Source organism: Danio aesculapii, chromosome 1 (genome assembly GCF_903798145.1).
Source record: "Danio aesculapii chromosome 1, fDanAes4.1, whole genome shotgun sequence".
In the NCBI taxonomy this organism is placed as follows: Eukaryota; Metazoa; Chordata; class Actinopteri; order Cypriniformes; family Danionidae; genus Danio; species Danio aesculapii.
In genome coordinates this window covers 20035488-20053331 of record NC_079435.1, presented here as the reverse complement: position 1 = coordinate 20053331, position 17844 = coordinate 20035488, and the positions used below count along the sequence as shown (strand labels likewise).

The following is a 17844-nucleotide window of genomic DNA, read 5'->3' as shown; positions in this document are numbered from 1 at the left end:
GCAGTACAATTGCGAGCCCGTCAAGTATGAAAGCCTCCGCAACTCATGGCTGCACATTAAAAACTGTGATGGTTGGGTTTAGGGTTGTGGAAGGTGTAGACATTAATAACTGTGATGGTTGGGTTTAGGGTTAGGGAAGGTGTAGACCTTAATAACTGTGATGGTTGGGTTTAGGGTTGGGGAAGGTGTAGACGATTAACTGTGATGGTTGGGTTAAAGGTTGGGGAAGGTGTAGAAGTTGATAACTGTGATGATTGGGTAAGGCCTGGGGAAGGTGTAGACGTTAATAACTGTGATGGGTGAGTTTAGGGTTGGGGAAGGTGTAGACACTAATAACTGTGATGGTTGGGGTTAGGGTTGGGGAAGGTGTAGATGTTAATAACTGTGATGGTTGGGTTTAGCGTTTGGGGAAGGTGTAGACGTTTAACTGTGATGGTTGGGGTTAGGGTTGGGGAAGGTGTAGAAGTTAATAAATGTGATGGTTGGGTTTAGGGTTGGGGACGGTGTAGACATTAATAACGATGATGGTTGGGTTAAGGGTTGGGGAAGGTGTAGATGTTAATAACTGTGATGGTTGGGTTTAGCGTTTGGGGAAGGTGTAGACGATTAACTGTGATGGTTGGGTTAAAGGTTGGGGAAGGTGTAGAAGTTGATAACTGTGATGATTGGGTAAGGCCTGGGGAAGGTGTAGACGTTAATAACTGTGATGGGTGAGTTTAGGGTTGGGGAAGGTGTAGACACTAATAACTGTGATGGTTGGGTTAAGGGTTGGGGAAGGTGTAGATGTTAATAACTGTGATGGTTGGGTTTAGCGTTTGGGGAAGGTGTAGACGATTAACTGTGATGGTTGGGTTAAAGGTTGGGGAAGGTGTAGAAGTTGATAACTGTGATGATTGGGTAAGGCCTGGGGAAGGTGTAGACGTTAATAACTGTGATGGGTGAGTTTAGGGTTGGGGAAGGTGTAGACACTAATAACTGTGATGGTTGGGGTTAGGGTTGGGGAAGGTGTAGATGTTAATAACTGTGATGGTTGGGTTTAGCGTTTGGGGAAGGTGTAGACGTTTAACTGTGATGGTTGGGGTTAGGGTTGGGGAAGGTGTAGAAGTTAATAACTGTGATGGTTGGGTTTAGGGTTGGGGACGGTGTAGACATTAATAACGATGATGGTTGGGTTAAGGGTTGGGGAAGGTGTAGATGTTAATAACTGTGATGGTTGGGTTTAGCGTTTGGGGAAGGTGTAGACGATTAACTGTGATGGTTGGGTTAAAGGTTGGGGAAGGTGTAGAAGTTGATAACTGTGATGATTGGGTAAGGCCTGGGGAAGGTGTAGACGTTAATAACTGTGATGGGTGAGTTTAGGGTTGGGGAAGGTGTAGACACTAATAACTGTGATGGTTGGGGTTAGGGTTGGGGAAGGTGTAGATGTTAATAACTGTGATGGTTGGGTTTAGCGTTTGGGGAAGGTGTAGACGTTTAACTGTGATGGTTGGGGTTAGGGTTGGGGAAGGTGTAGAAGTTAATAACTGTGATGGTTGGGTTTAGGGTTGGGGACGGTGTAGACATTAATAACGATGATGGTTGGGTTAAGGGTTGGGGAAGGTGTAGACGTTAATAACTGTGATGGTTGGGTTTAGGTGTGGAGTAGGTGTAGACATTAATAACTCATGTACACTGTCATCTTTCTCTAATTAAGAAATAATCATAAAAACTGGTTATTGGAGTGATTTCAGGAGGATCATGTGACACTGAAGATTTAAACAATGACTGCTGAAAATTTAAATTTGCCATCGCATGATCAAATTAAATTTTTAAATGTTTTAAATTAGAAAGCAGCCACTTTAAATGGGAGGAAAAACAATTGCGATATTTCTGTACTTTTAAACTAAACAAATGTAGCGTTGGTGAGTAAAAATCTCTTGGTCACACTTTATTTTAAGGTACAATTCTCACTATTAACACCATTAACTATGACTTTTGCCTCAATAAACTCTTAATTTATTAAGGTAGTAGTTGGGTTTAGGTATTGGGGGTATTAGTATATATAAGGACTAATATACAGCCAATGTGTTAATAATAGGCATACTAGTAAGCCACAAGCTATTATTTAAGAATTGGTCTTTAAACTAAAGTGTTTCCAATGTCTTGAACCCAGACTTTTAAACATACTCTATTCTTGCATTTAAAATGGATTTGAATCATGTCAAGGAACCAGAAAAGCAAATCACCACCCGAAAACTGCATAAACATCACACTAAGAACCACCACAGAGCACCACAGACAAGCAAATGCTGTTTTTTTTTATTCAAAAACTATTTGAAAATCAATTCTATTTTCCACAATGCATTTTACTCAATATTCAGTACAAAATGTTTCCCAAATCAACATGTTTGTGTTTTGTTGGAATTGAGAGCATTATTTGTAAGTGACTGTGTATGGGTTCTCAACAGTCTGTAATGACTGTTCATTTTAGAGAGCCTAATCTCTGAAAATCTCATGCCATGAGTCACAGGGTATTTAGGCTTTTGCTTTGCTTTTGAATCCAACGAATCCGTCAAGTTTGGTGACAATGAAATTTATCAAACTGGTCTCTATAGCAACAATCAGACTGAGCTCGCTTGTCATTTTCCGTAGCTGACATGATGTCATGCCTGATTTGATTTAATAACATTACAGTAACTCCACACATACGTTTATGCATTTGCCAGATGCTTTTATTCAAAGAGACACATTACAGTCAACCATATGTATTTCTCCGATCATTAATTCCATGTGAATCAAGCCCATGACCTTGGAGTTACTACAGAGATGATTTACAGTTTGAGCTACAGAAAGGCTCAATGTTAATGTGAAACGACGTTCTACACACCCAGAAAGAGAAATGAAAACACCTATGGTAAAGGTGAGCAAAAAAGTCAGTGGGAAAATATATATTTATTATTTAACATATTAATAAATATTCCATTGACCTTTTACATTGTTTGTACATCTAGGTGACTAGTAATGGATTTTTTTAAACCATGACCTGTTTCAAAGGGCTATACGGACACGGAAACAAGCCAAACTCACTCAGTCATGTATCGCAATGTGCAAGTGGCTTTAAGAAAATAGAAAAAAAACACTGAAACTGCCTATGAGCGTAATAATTCAGAAATTCGACAGAAAGTCTTATGAATCAGCCTGGAAGAGGAAAAATGTTAGAATAGTTTGAGTGGGGAAAAATCTAAAAAGAATTGGTCAACTGAATAATTGTTTAAATTAGAAAGAAAGTCTCCAAAACTACAATCATCACTTTTTTCTTTTCTTTAAAAAAAAAATAAAAATTTAAGTATATTATTTAACCCATTAAAAGGTTGGTTCACCCCCATAAAATGAACTTTTATTGACGATTTATTCATCCCTGAGTGGTTATAAACCTTGTTCTTTATTCTGTTAAACACAAAAGAAGATATTTAGAAAAATGCTTAAAACCTGTAACCATTGACATCCATAGACTATCATATGCATATCATGTATCATTTTCAAGTTTGAACTTGAAAGAAAAATGTGGTGATTGTTGATTTAGGGGTTAAATCAGGAGCCAAAATTTTTGACGGTCTTCTTTACTTCAAAATAAGTGCCAGGGAAATGTAAGCTACAATGTAGCTTTTTTTAGCTTTTTTATCTTGCTGCCACCCCAAGACAGTCCTGTACCTTTCCATGAGTGTATTTAACAGAATGTACAGTTGAAGTCAGAACTATTAGCCCCCCTGTATATTTCCCCCAATTTCTGTTGAACCAAAATACCATTTTTTCAACACATTTCCAAACATAATAGGTTTATTAACTCATTTCTAATAACTGATTTATTTTATCTTTGCCATGACAGTAAATAATATTTGACTAGATATTTTTCAAGATATTGAGCTTAAAATGGTTTAACTAGGTTAATAAGGCAAGTTAGGGTATTTAGGCAAGGCACTGTAAAGGATGGTTTTTCTGTAGACTATCAAAAAATATATAGCTTAAGGGGCCTAATAATTTAGACCTTAAAATGATTTTTAAAAATTAAAACTATTAAAACAAAATAAAATAAACAAGACTTTCTCCAGAAGAAAAAAATATAGGTAATTCTGTGAAAAGTTCCTTGCCCAGTAAAACATAATTTGGGAAATATTTTTAAAAAGAAAAAAAAAATCACACCGCTAATAATTTTGTGCATATATTTAATTACTTACATTTGTGAAAATTACGTGGCAAATATAGGATCACTACGTCACTAAGCGGGAACATTAAATGAAAAACAGGAAACCGTGAAATGGCAGCACTAGAAGTAGAAAGCAGCCTGTTCCTCAGGGAGGTCAGTTTAAGCTGAAAGGCCATAAATGCTCAAGCATCCTTTACTTAACCTGACATGAAGATGCGTATCGCTGAACTTCCAGCAGATTGAACCTCGCAGAATGAGTCCAACAAGAAAAAAACACCATGAAAAGGTCAATTAAAGATAATTTTAAAGATAATGCATTGTAGGAACTGCAGTTTTGCAATATACAGCCAAAATAGCATATTGTAAATGACTCAACAAGTAACGAATGACTGATTTTAAAAAGGCTGACTGTTGCATTTCAGCCTTTTTTATTTATGTTATCAAATTTGATTTATATTTCAATAAACAAATAAATACTGCAGAACCTGTTGTCCACTCTGCCATGTTAAAGGTTTACGGCCTGCCAAACTTAGAAACTCGGATATCTGAATTTATAAATATGGGTCGTTCATATCCAATTTCTGACTTGTAAACTCAAACTAAAGATCATTCATACAGCACATAAAGGCAGCGTAAGTGCAAACTCCTATACAGCTGAAGAAATATTAGCCCTCCAGTGAATTCTTTTTTCTTCTTTAAATATTTCCCAAATTACATTTAAAAGAGCAAAGAATTTTTCACAGTATTTCCTATAATATTTTTTTTTCTGGAAAAAAATGTGTTGTTTGTTTTATTTCAGCTAGAATAAAAGCAGTAAAAAAATTTTTTAAACCATTTTAAGGTCAATATTATTAGCCCCTTTAAGCAATATTTTTTTTCAATTGTCTACAGAACAAACCACTGTTATAAAATGACTTGCCTAATAACCCCAACTTGCCTAGTTAACCTTTAAATTGCGCTTTAAGCTGAATACTAGTAGCTTGAAAAATATGTAGAAAATATTATGTACTGTCATCCTGAGGTGCATTTCCCAAACAACAACGCAACTCGCGGCTGAACTATCATAGTAAGATGCATCGTTTGGGAAAAGACTGATGTAGTGATGAGCGTTTCCCAAAACCGTAGTTGGTTTGTTGCAAATCCATCGTTTGAACTACGTTAGTTATAATGTAAAACGTCCATAATGACACTCTAAATGGGGTGGAGTAACAAGTTCTTTAGAGAAAAACCCTATTTTTTTGTGCAAATGATATTGTTTTACACGCACATGCATTTAAAAAAAAATTCAATATAGTAACGATATAATACCGATGGATTTGGGAAACGCCAAATCAACTAACTATGTTTGTAACGACGGAACTTGCGACCTTTTTTGGCTAACGATTGTTTTCCAAAAACTCACCCCTGGCAAAGATAAAATAAATTAGTTAATAAAACTGACTGAACTATCATAGTACTATGCATCAATTAGGTAAATTAATGGTTTATGGCGTATGGTTTCCCAAAACCATAATTGCTTTGTTCCAGATTCATCATTTGAACCAGTTTAGTTATAGTGAAAAACGTCCATAATGATGCTCTTAACGGGGTGGAGTAACATCTTCTGTAGAGAAAAACCCAATAATTGTTTTGCAAATTATGTTGTTCAACATACACACACATTAAAAAAAAACAATGTTAGTTTTTATAGAAAACTCATTTTCCACTCGTTTTCCATATGAATTGAAATATATGTAAACCATACCTGTCAACGTTGGCATGTGAAAAGAGGAGAGCCCTCCCCCTCTACACAAATTTTTTTTAACAGCCAGTAATATGGTTTTTAAATTTTTATTATTTACAAATGATTAAATAAATAGTATACATGAAAAAGCTGCAAATAAATTAGCAAACAGTTTAACCTATTAAAAATAATAGCTATTATAAAGAAATTGAATTGTTATCAAATCTCATTAACATTTTCTTCACTGTATAATTTAAACATTCTGATTAAAGAGCAGCGAATGAATCCTCATTTAGATTTTTCCTTTTATTGCATTAAATATCAGTGGTGTCACTTTAAAAATGGACAGATCCATAATGAAAGCATACCATTCAAACTTTTTATGCTCATTTAAGACAAAATTTGTTGTGTTTAAAAGAAAACCCACTAAGATTGACATGTTTAGATGTTGTTGTTATTATTATTATCATTATTATTATTATTATTAATATTATGTGTATATGTCTGTTCAAACACGCACCCAAAACATAGTGTCCACTTTCGCTCCACATCAAATCGTGTGTAAAGAATTCGTTTGGAAAACAGCATGTATTTATCAATATGGAGTGTGTCTGACAGTCAAGCACTGCTACATGAACTGACTGTTTTGAGGATTGCATAGGAGGGGCAAAGGCGCCTGCAATGGAAAGGAAGGGAATCCAGTAATTTTTATATTTATTTCCAAGTGTTTTCATGCCTAAATAAAATAAGAGCACAGAACAGATTCACATTTAAGAGCAAGAGGGGGGGGGTCCCCTGGTGGTTCGGTGGTAAGAAGTGTGTATAGGGAGGATCGTCTCTTTATTATTTATCGTTTATTGTCACCCTTCATAGAAAGATTGAAAAAATAGTAGAAATATGTGAAAATACCTTTACGGGATGATAGCGGGTAAGAATTGTATAATACGGTAGAATCCTGGGAAAAACGGGAGGGTTGACAGGTATGATGTAAACGGCACATATAGGGCCTGTGTTTCCTTTACAAATATTATTGAGAATATTCCATATTCTATTCTAAAACATAAAACCACTTAGCTAACACGTATAATCTCTCTCTTCTAATCTCATATATAAATCAAATAAATGCTTAATGGTTGTAATTTACAGTAGGCTATTTATTAAGAAATTAGAAAAAATCCTACTTAATAATAATAATAATTATTATTATTATTTATTATTATTATTATTTTTATTATTATTATTATTATTATGTATATATTTATATTTTCAGTATATATAAATTTCTTAATAAATAACCTATAATTTAAAGCCGTTGCTATATATTTTGTTTTCATAAGCTTTAGAGGCGTAACATAAATTCCGCTTTTTAATAACAGGTCATCTATAGCTTTTGTCATGAGCCATGGCTGTGTTTAAAATGGCATAAATGTTTTCAAAGTGCACTACAAAGGATTGCAATTGTCTATATAAAGATTGCTAAAACTGAACTGTAAAAATATTTTGAAATCAAATTACACAAATTTTTAAATCATTCCAAGATGAATGGTTGGAACGTTAGAAAGTAATAGGGCTGAGGGGGGATAACTGGGAATAGAACACAACCAGGAACTACGCTTCTAACTACAGCTTAAGAGGAGTAGTTGTAAACGTACAAGTTTGCGATGCAGTTTGCGAATGTTCATTGTAACGATGGATTTGGGAAACACCAAATCAACAAACTACTTTGTAACGACAAACGATGGTTTTCGGAAACGGCAAATGGTATTTGGGAAATGCCAAATATACAAATTAGGTTTGTAACAACGGAACTTGCGAGCTTAGTTGGCTAACAATGGTTTTCGGAAATGCACCACTGGCAAAGATAAAATTAATTAGTTATTAAAACTGTTATGTTTAGAAATGTATTGAAAAAATAATTCTTTACGTCAAACAGAAATTGGGGAAAAAATTAACAGGGTGGATAATAATTCATGAGGGCTAATAATTCTCACTTCAACTGTACAGTACATATGAATTTCTCAAACAAAACCCATCAGTACCTAATCTAGATAATTCAGCCTCACATGAAAAGATCCAATGTGCAGTCAAAGTAGTTAAATTGAATGATGAAAAAGGATGATTGAAGTCACCCCGCAGTGAACGAGTCTGTACAGAGTTAATAATTTCAGATCCTCTGACATATGGCACTTCTAATTGGCAGGCAAGAAGGCAGAAGCACTTGGGGCTTCATGTACTCGTTCTCAGCACAGCCACCGGTAAAAGCGGAATCAAATCAGCCACATCGGTCGAAGGCTTTCCCCTCTGATCCTCCAGGAGCATGAGCTGAACTAACAGTAGCACGGCACCAAAGGCAAAGCAGTGATTTATTACATGTTCTGTTCTAGCCATTTAGTTTTTTTTTTTCATTTTGAAAGCAATAGATTCAATACATAATGCATTGGAAAAAGCTGGAAATTATTTTTTTGGATCTAAACTAATTTCAGCCACATAACATTAAGCAACGCATTTGACGCTGGATGTGTTAGTAATCGGTTTGTGGTGGAACATGATGCTTTTTCCTTCTGGCACGCCGAGTTTGAATCAATTACGAGCATTTTCATGAAAGCTTGTTAAGGCGTCAAGGTAATTTAATCTGTTCAGTATGATGGCGAAACAAATTGGCCAACTTTGCTTTGAGATTCGTTTTTATCTACCCCGGCTTTCAAAAAAAAAAATGAAGCATTTCACAGACTTGCAGCCTAAAATATGAAACTTGACAGTTCCATCACTGAAACTTCCTTCCAAGTGGGGTGAATAACGAGTGAATGTATGACATTTTGAATTTGTAAGTATGTCAAACTCAATTTATTTTTTCACATAGCTTTGGTTCAAGTGGCACCCATCATCCAGCTGGATAAAAAAAAATGTAGGAGACTGTTTCAATTGCGGCACTTATTCTCTGACTGACAGAGAAGTTTCTCGCCCTTCTTTTCTCTTGGGCTCGCTCTGAGGTGATGTTAAATCTCACAAAACTTCGATGTGGGTGAAGATAGATTCCTTCTTTCATTGCGTTTACAAGAATCTTTGAATGATTTGAATAGAAGCTCCATTTATACTCTTCAGTTCTGAACCGGCTCTCTGAAGATGAGTGTTTTCATTTCTCCTTTTCACGTTCAATCAGCTTTAGATTCTCACTCACACTTTGTAATGGAATTGGATTGCGTATATATTCCGAGAATATGAAAGCACAAGCGTAACACTTTGAAAACCTTTAATAATAAATATAGGGATGAGGTGTTTTTGTTCGCGAGGGCTTGGTGGTTAGACAATAGTTTAGGAAAATAAACAATTCAAAAGTGCATTCAGTGCTATACAATACAGTCGTCTTCCTTTGGGGCTTATATGTAACCTAGTTTAAAAACAATATTTACAAGCCAGGCCCCTCTATTTTGTTTTGTTCTCTTTTATTTGAATATTATACAAGCAGCCACTGTGAATTCAAAGCTGTGACTTTAAATTATTGAATTTTCTTTGATTATATAGTCTCTATAAACATGATGATCTGAAATATATATTGTTCTCCAACATAATTTCTGACTAATCATGTTGTTGACATACAATTCTCAGCATATATGAGTACCCACATCCCAAATTTATCTTTGAAATTCATATTTTTAATAGGAAGGTATACAATATTATGTTTGTGCATATACATTAGATTAGTCAGTACTGAAGCCAAATCTGGAGCTTATCTAACAAAATGACTTACGTTAACGGTCCAAAAACAGGTACACCCAAATTTATATGTTATAGAAAAATATTAAATACTAATTTTAAAAAGAGGGAAAATCAAGAGAAGCAAAAAAATTAATTTAAAAATGTAGTTGAAATTTTGTAAGTTGCAAATATTTAGCTCAAATTTAATTGTATTATCTTTAAATTTCTAAATATGTTTGGTGACTATAATATTATTTTAATAAATATATCTGTTTAATAAATCTGTTTTGTTTAACTGAACCAAACTACATTGCCTTTATTCAATGAGTAATTGATAAAAATATTCATTTTTCAAAATGGGGTGTAGGGGAACGCGGGAGAGAGTTAACCATGGCATGCTTCCAAGGTTTTCACCACAGTGTTAGCGAACGTCTTCCTGCCAATTATTGAAAAAGTTAATTTGGAATTTGGATGAAAAAAAAAGGAGAAACCATTTTTGCAGCATAAAATTATTTTTTATTATAGTCAATATATAAATATTTAAAAAAAATTTAATCTGTGAAAGTATGAACGTAAAATCTTATATTGCTGTGATTACCATCTTCTAGGCTAAAAGATTAAACCATTTTGAAAGATGTAAAATTCACACAGTGACTGCAAGCCAGTTTTGAGGAAAACATGACACAGGGGTTAGTTGTAACAGCCACACACTGTTGGGCACCAATTAAACCAACAAAATAATTGTAAAATTTTGGGTGTAAAGTTGGGAACGTTTTATATTAAAATGTTTTTCAATAGAATTTTTTAAAATAGAAAAAATTTTATTTTATTGCTAATAATGAAAATAAATCCATTGTATAATAATGGTTAAATGGGTAATCATGCAAATAAATTCAAATGTGTTTATCAAATAAATAAATAAACATGTTGTGCAGTGTAGAATAAAAAAATGAGCCAATTACTGAGGAAATATAGCTACTATTTAAAGTAAACTGACTTTAAATTAATTGTGTGAAATCTGCCTTCTTAAGCATGTGTTACAACTAACCCTCTGTCTGTTACAACTTGCCCCGCAGGTGGGGTAATTAGTAACATTTTTACTCCTGGCACTTTTGGCAGTACTGCCCAGAAACTATAGGTCCGGCGATCATAATTTCAGTGCTCATTTGTAGGAGAGGCTTGTGTTTTGTTGGTAAAAAAAAAATAACCCCATTACTTTGTTCATTATTTGGCCAAAACTAAAAAGTGTTACTTTGTGCCCCGCTTTCCCCTACTCAATTATGCTGAGCACTGTACATAGAGCAGTCCAGTATTTACAGCTATGGATTGTATAACATTTATATAAAATTCAACTTGATAACATATTATGAATATTTTAAGTACCTAATCAACAAATTATTTAATATATTCATTAGTTCATTCATTTTCTTTTTCGGCTTAGTCCCTTTATTAATTTGGGGTCGCCACAGCGGAATGAACTGCCAACTTATCCTGCATATGTTTTACGCAACGAATGCCCTTCCAGCAGCAACCCATCACTGAGAAACACCATACACTCTCATACATTCACACACATACACTACGGACATTTTAGCTCACCCAATTCACCTATAGCCCATGTATTTTGACTGTGGGGGAAACCGGAGCACCCAGAGGAAACCCACGCGAACACGGGGAGAACATGCAAACTCCACACAGAAACGCCAACTGACCCAGCCAAAGCTCAAACCAGCGAGGCGATCGTGTTACCCACTGCGCCACCATGACGCCCTTATTTAATATATAATATATATTAAGATTCTAAATAAGCAGTTCTCAACCTCGTGGAAGGGGCCCACTAGGGGGCCTCAGAAAACTTTGATTTTAAATCATTTAACATAAGACAAATCAAGCATTAAAATAACTCCCCAAAATCATAATAAAATAGTTTGACCAGCTTTTTTTGAGTTTTTTTTTTTTTTTTTTCATTTTAAGAACTAGGAATCTAAGGAATCCTGACAGAATAAAGCATTTGAGGTACTTGGACTTGAATAAATCATGTAAAATATTAGTACACATTTTATTAATCTTAAATCCATTTTATACCCAGTTTTATTAAACTTTAACGAATTATTGGGTAGAATTTGTAAGTAAAAATAGGGCTTTTGAAAATTTGTGTAATGGCCTTGGAGTCAAAATGTGTAAGAACATTTGATCTAGACCTACAGATTTTAATCAAATGTATATGACAATGACAGAAAATTATGTGCTTTAAGAATATTTCTCAAATATTGACTACGTTTACTTCAGTAAATATTGGATATTTTCCCAGTGACGGGTTGCAGCTGCAAGGGGATGCGTTGCGTAAAACATATTCTGGATAAGTTGGCGGTTCATTCCACTGTGGCGACCCCTGATTAATAAAGGAACTAAGCCGAAAAGAATATGAATGAATGAATACTGGATATAAGGTTTTTCCTGCAACACAAGCTATTGCATAGTGTGCTGTTTTTTTTTTTCTTTGACTAACAATACTTTAATAATGTTGAACTAGCGTTCAGTGCAACATTACATAAGCATCTGAGTCATGATGAAGCAAAAATATGAAAATATTTTCAACTGTTGCAAACAGTCTAAGACAATTACATTCCATTAGTTCAGATTCTGTCTTTATTTTTTAATCTTCTGAGCTGAATGTTGTACTGTAATTGCAAAATGACAAAACCTCAAAACAACGTTTAATCACAGCCATTTCAAATGATGACCCAAACCCACTTCAGAGACATAAAGACAAAATGAAGTCACAGTTAAAAGTGAATTCAAGAGAAGTACAATCCATTTATTTGTTCGGTTTTGTTTGATCATCAGCTGTGCTTGTAGTGACCTGTCAGTCATTTTGAGAGATATCACAAGTATATGGAATAGAAAAGGAGAGAAGCCCAACATCCATAAACACAGATGTTTCATAATATGCAAAAACAACAACGAAAAAAGTTGTTTTGCTCTAATAAATTTACAACAGCCTCGTATGTCATACTTTGCATTATATCACTATGATATTTTGAACAAATGGGAGACACTGTACAAGCACAGCCACAAAGCTTAAATAGTTTATAATCTGATAAATAAATCCTGTAGATAAATAACGGTCTCAATGTCATCATTGAAAAACCATGTACACATTCTCTTAAGTCTAGTCCTGTAAATACCTCTTTTATGGCATGTTAGAGAGCAGCAGTGCATTGGTTCGTTTCATTGAAGGACAGTTAGGAACAGTTTGTATCAGAGCTCCGTTCAGGACTTTGCACCCTCCTGCAATACCCAAACACACCAGGGCAAAACTATGCTCCATCTGTCATTCAGTGACAACCTTCTCATACTCTCTATCCAGCAGTGTCCGTTTTGTCTCTCTCAGCTAGAAAGGAACAGCATGCTTTCTGATAAGTCACTTCTTTTTTTTTTTTTGGGTCACCATAAAAAGGAGACAACCTTTCATGTTACATAGCTCTCTAGTCACAATGACAGAAGCCATATGTGCAAACTCATCATAAAAATATCTCTTGATATCTTCAGAGTGCCTGCAGCCATAATAAAGATAAGCCTGTTTCCTCTAATGCAGTACAGTGCTGAGGTTTTTTTTTTTCCAAGCATCTTTTGTACCACCAACATCTGTTGTCCTCACAGACTCATGAAGAGCATTACACAACGAAGTAGGAAAAAATATCAATGTCTTTGTTGTGTACAGATTGTCAATGCAAAGATAGAGGCAGTGGTATTGTTGAAAACGGAACGTCTCTTCCTTGTCAACCACCTGTAAAAATTGCACTGGACGCTGCAAATTGGTGCCTCTAGAAAGATCTTTTCCAGGACTTGCACAGGATCTTTTGAAAAGCTCGCCGGAAGTCCTGGTTGAAGATGGTGTAGATGACAGGGTTGAGGGAGCTGTTGCAGTAACCGATCCAGAAGAAAAACTTGAAAAGGGGGTCGGGGATGGCGCAAGGCTCCCGGCAGATTCCATACAGGCTGTAGCTGAAGAAGAAGGGAAACCAGCATACTACAAAAACACCCATGACCACGGCCAGCACAAAGGTGAAGCGCTTCTCGCGTGCCTGGGATATTTTTTTCCTGGAAATGGTGTTTCTCCTCTTTCTGCGAGATGAAAACAGGTCCAGGGATTTGCTGCTGGCTCTGGACTTTCGGCTGGAGTGCTTGGAGCTGGAGCTGTTCTTGCGGCTGGATCTGCGGTCTTTTTTGGATGGGGCCATTTCGTTTTGCGACCGCTTGGCCTTCTCGTCGGACGAGCTGCTGTCCTCGAGGTCAGCGTCTGGGTTATCCTCGGCTGGTTTGCGTTCGCCTGGTGATGAGGAACAGTGGCCATTTTCCCGTCTAGAATCCTCACGGCTTAAGCCGTTCTCCAAGCGTGGCGTTCCTGATCCGCCATCAGGATCCCGCCGCTTTTCAGACATAGTTCGGGTTCTTGTTTTAGCCACCTGATAGATTCGGATGTAAACGAGGATCATAATGACACATGGGGCAAAGAATGACCCAATGCTGGAGTACAAGATGTACCATGTGTGGTCATTCAGCTGGCACATTGGTCTCCTCTCATCAACTGTATTCCGGTCCATGGAGATGAGCGGTGGAAAGGAGATCACAGCCGAAATCAACCAGACCACCACAATCATCCCCTTAACCCTGCGAGGCGTCCTTTTTAAGTTATACTCGACCGCCTGTGTCACAGACCAGTACCTGTCCAGACTTATGGCACACAGGTGAACAATAGAAGACGTGCAGAAAAGAACATCTAGTGCTAGATAGATATTACACCAAACTTCCCCAAAAAACCAGTAGCCCATTAATTCATTGGCCAGGGAGAAGGGGATAATAAGTGTGGCCACCAGAATGTCCGCGCTGGCCAGAGACACGAGAAAAAGGTTTTGTGGTGGCTTGAGTGCTCTGCTCGTTAAAACGGCGATAACGACCAGCACATTCCCCACTATTGTAAACAAGATGAGGAAGCTCACCAGCCCCGCGAGCCCAATAATGGTGGCCGGAGAATAGCTAGTAGAATTTGTAGAATTCCCAGAGGGTGTAAAATCAGTGTCTGTGTAAGTGTCCACTTCGCTCGCATAGCTTAAGTTATGCATATTGATTTAGAAATATTCTGCTTTTCCAGTCAGTCTCCGCGAGAAATTTCACTACAAGTTAATTGCAGCTTCCACTCTGTTTTCTTCTTACCTTGTGTTCTTATTTAATTCCCGTTCGCGTCTTTTTCTTCTCCGCACAATTCCTCTCACGGCTCATTTGGTTGCGGCTTTGAAAAAGAAAGCCATCCCGTGGTGAGTTTGAAGCATCTCCGTCTCTTACATCCGTGCGACCTGTTCGTTCTCTGGCGGGCGTCTCTCTCAGCATCCTCGCGCTCTCTCTCCACCCGAGCTGAAGACCGCGCGCCCTGCCCGCGCCCGCCCGGGACTCAACTATCCACGTGCTGACAACATTAAACTGATGGAGCGCCGCCCCGCCCCTGGAGACAAGAACCACCACCGACTGACTGCTTAGCGTCATTTTATGTCTTAACACTGTACATTTTAAATCAGCTCATTATAGGGAAGCTCCATGTAAACAATTTCTGCGTATCTATTTATCAGTATGTAAACATATAAATGTAATATCTGGACGTACATGTTTTCGTATTTGTAAGGAATTGAAAGTGCAAAAAAAATGTAATAACGTATTTTATGGTATTCCACTAGGCTTTGACAGGACTTGTACTGATCATGGGTGGGAAAAGCCGTGAACTGAGAAGAAATGATCGCTTTCAGGCATCTGTGCTCGCTTGGTGTCACTGTTGTAACAATTCCATTGTGCCTTTAAAAATGGGAACACCCAAGTCAATTTGAGCATATCATTTCCTTATTAACTTTCTCAGAGCTTCTGTTTTTCAGCATATATAAGTACACCCCTCACAAATCTCTCTTTTAAATTCACATTTTTATTAGGAAGCTATATAATATTGTATTTGTGCATTTACATTAGATTAGTCAGTACTTAAGCCAAATCTGGAGGTTATCTAACAAAATAGCTTACGATAACGGTCCAAAAACTAGTACACACAAATTTATGTGTTAGAGAAAAATATTAAAAACAAATTTAAAAAAGAGAAGCAAAAAAAAAAAAAAAAAAAAAAGAAAAGAAAAACACTAGTTAAAATTTAGTAGGCTGTAATTTATTTTTTGCAATGTTTTGCTTGAATTTAATTGTATTATCTTTCAATTTCTAAATATGTTCGGTGACAAAAATATTATTTCAATCAATATATCTGTTTAATAAATCTGTTTTGTTTAAATGCACCAAAACACAGTGCCTGTATTCACTGAGAAATGGATAAAAATATTAATTTTCAAAATGCAGTCAATTATGCTGAGCACTGTAAATGTTGAATTTGCTTGTACTATCAAAACAGATAATACAAATGCACTATACAGATTTTATACAGATGCTAGTTTTATATTTCATAGACATTTTATTTAATATGTCTTTCATAACTAAATTCATGTTTGAGAGCTTCACTGTCCCCCTAGATTCTGCTAATTTGTGAATCATGTCTTCCATTAGTTTATGTTTCAAACTGCATCTGACCAACTTTTTGATGCTTCAGATCAGAGATGGCCAAACTAAGGCCTGTGGGCCAAAGTTGGCCCATGGTAACCTTTGATTTGGCCCTCCATGCTATTTGAGAAGAAGGGGGAGAATTTTGGGGAGCGTTGGGGTTAATGCCTTTAATACACTTTGTCATTTCTAATTTAGTGGTTTGTTTTATTGTTAAGCTACAAAAAAAAGCGAATGTGTCAATTAAATGTTGTAAACTGTCGCCACTAGCTTGCTTGGTTTGGAACTTGTAGAGCTGCGCATTGATGCATTTGCTCTTCAGTGTTCGGACTTTCAGCAGTGAAATTTAAACCACACTGAACTGAACTAAACTGAACTCTGAAAACTGGACTGACACAGTTTCAATCTACTAGAACTTCTATGTTAAGCTGCTTTGACACAATCTACATTGTTAAAAGCGCTAGAGAAATAAACATGAATGAATGAGAATATATATATATATATATATATATATATATATATATATATATATATATATATATATATATATATATATATATATTTTTTTTTTTTTTTTTTTTTTTTTTTTTTTTATTTATTTTTTTTTTTTTAATGAACATATTGTTGCTAAATGGATAGACCACAATTCAGAAGTACCCCTCAGTGAGCGAATTGAGGCAAAGGCAGCTGCAACTAGTGTATTCGGCATAAAACTCCAATTTCTTTGTTCATTACAGGTTCATTATAAAATGTAAAAAAAAAATAATAATGCATTAGTTAATATGATTAAAGCAATGTTTTCTATTTATTTTGAAATGAATGAGGAAATTATCATATTATAATACAGTTGGATATATTTACCTTCAGCCCATGGCCATCAATCAAGTTTGGTTTTTGACCCTTCACCTTTTTGACGTGTAGAAATTTGAACTGATATTTTATTTGGGTTGGTCATTTTAAAAAAAAAAATTATTTCTGTGTAAATTATTTATTATACAATACGTTGCTTCAGACTACAATAAATGTCATTAAACAATTCCACAACAAAATCAACATTCAAAATCAACATAGAGATCAAACCATGATGCAATTCCAAAGTAAACAAACTCTAAGCATATGTGAAGCACAAAATTTGAAAACTGTTAATTATTAACAATGTTTTTTTTATCTAATTTGGTAAACAGGCTTGTTTATTATAAAATGCTTAGTTTCAGTCTTTAATGCTGACTGATCGTTTGCTGTGTTTTATTCGCAATAAAGCACGGTTATGACCTCCTCACCCAGCGGTTCATCTCTATAATCGCTTTAACCCACGGTCTGAAAAAACAACCTACGGCAACTGTAAATGTAGCACCAATTCTGAGGGAAAACCGCGAAATTAGAAACACAGCAGGTTACACCTCGAAACACTCTCTTGCTGTTTACTGTCACTGTTTTCTAATGGAAGGAAAGCATTTAACAAGTGTACTTAAAATGACATACAGTTGAAGTCAGAATTATTATATAGCCCCTCTGTTTATTTTTTCCCCAATTTCTGTTAAACGGAGAGATTTTTTTTTCAACACATAAACATAATAGTTTTAACTCAATTTTTTAATAACCGATTTATTTTATCTTTGTCATGATGACAGTAAATAATATTTTATTAGATATT

General features: G+C 35.6%; 1 protein-coding gene across 1 annotated transcript; it reads right to left on the bottom strand.

The window, feature by feature from the left end:
- Positions 1-12314: 12314 nt before the first annotated feature.
- Positions 12315-15027, bottom strand: adra2c (adrenoceptor alpha 2C). Its single transcript, XM_056470916.1, has one exon. The coding sequence runs from the start codon at positions 14726-14728 to the stop codon at positions 13430-13432; it is 1299 nt and encodes a 432-aa protein (XP_056326891.1). The 5' UTR covers positions 14729-15027; the 3' UTR covers positions 12315-13429.
- Between the last annotated feature and the right edge of the window lie 2817 nt (positions 15028-17844).

Coding starts and splice junctions, on each gene's coding strand:
- adra2c (XM_056470916.1), bottom strand. CDS start 14,728: ATGCATAACTTAAGCTATGCGAGCGAAGTGGACACTTACACAGACACT.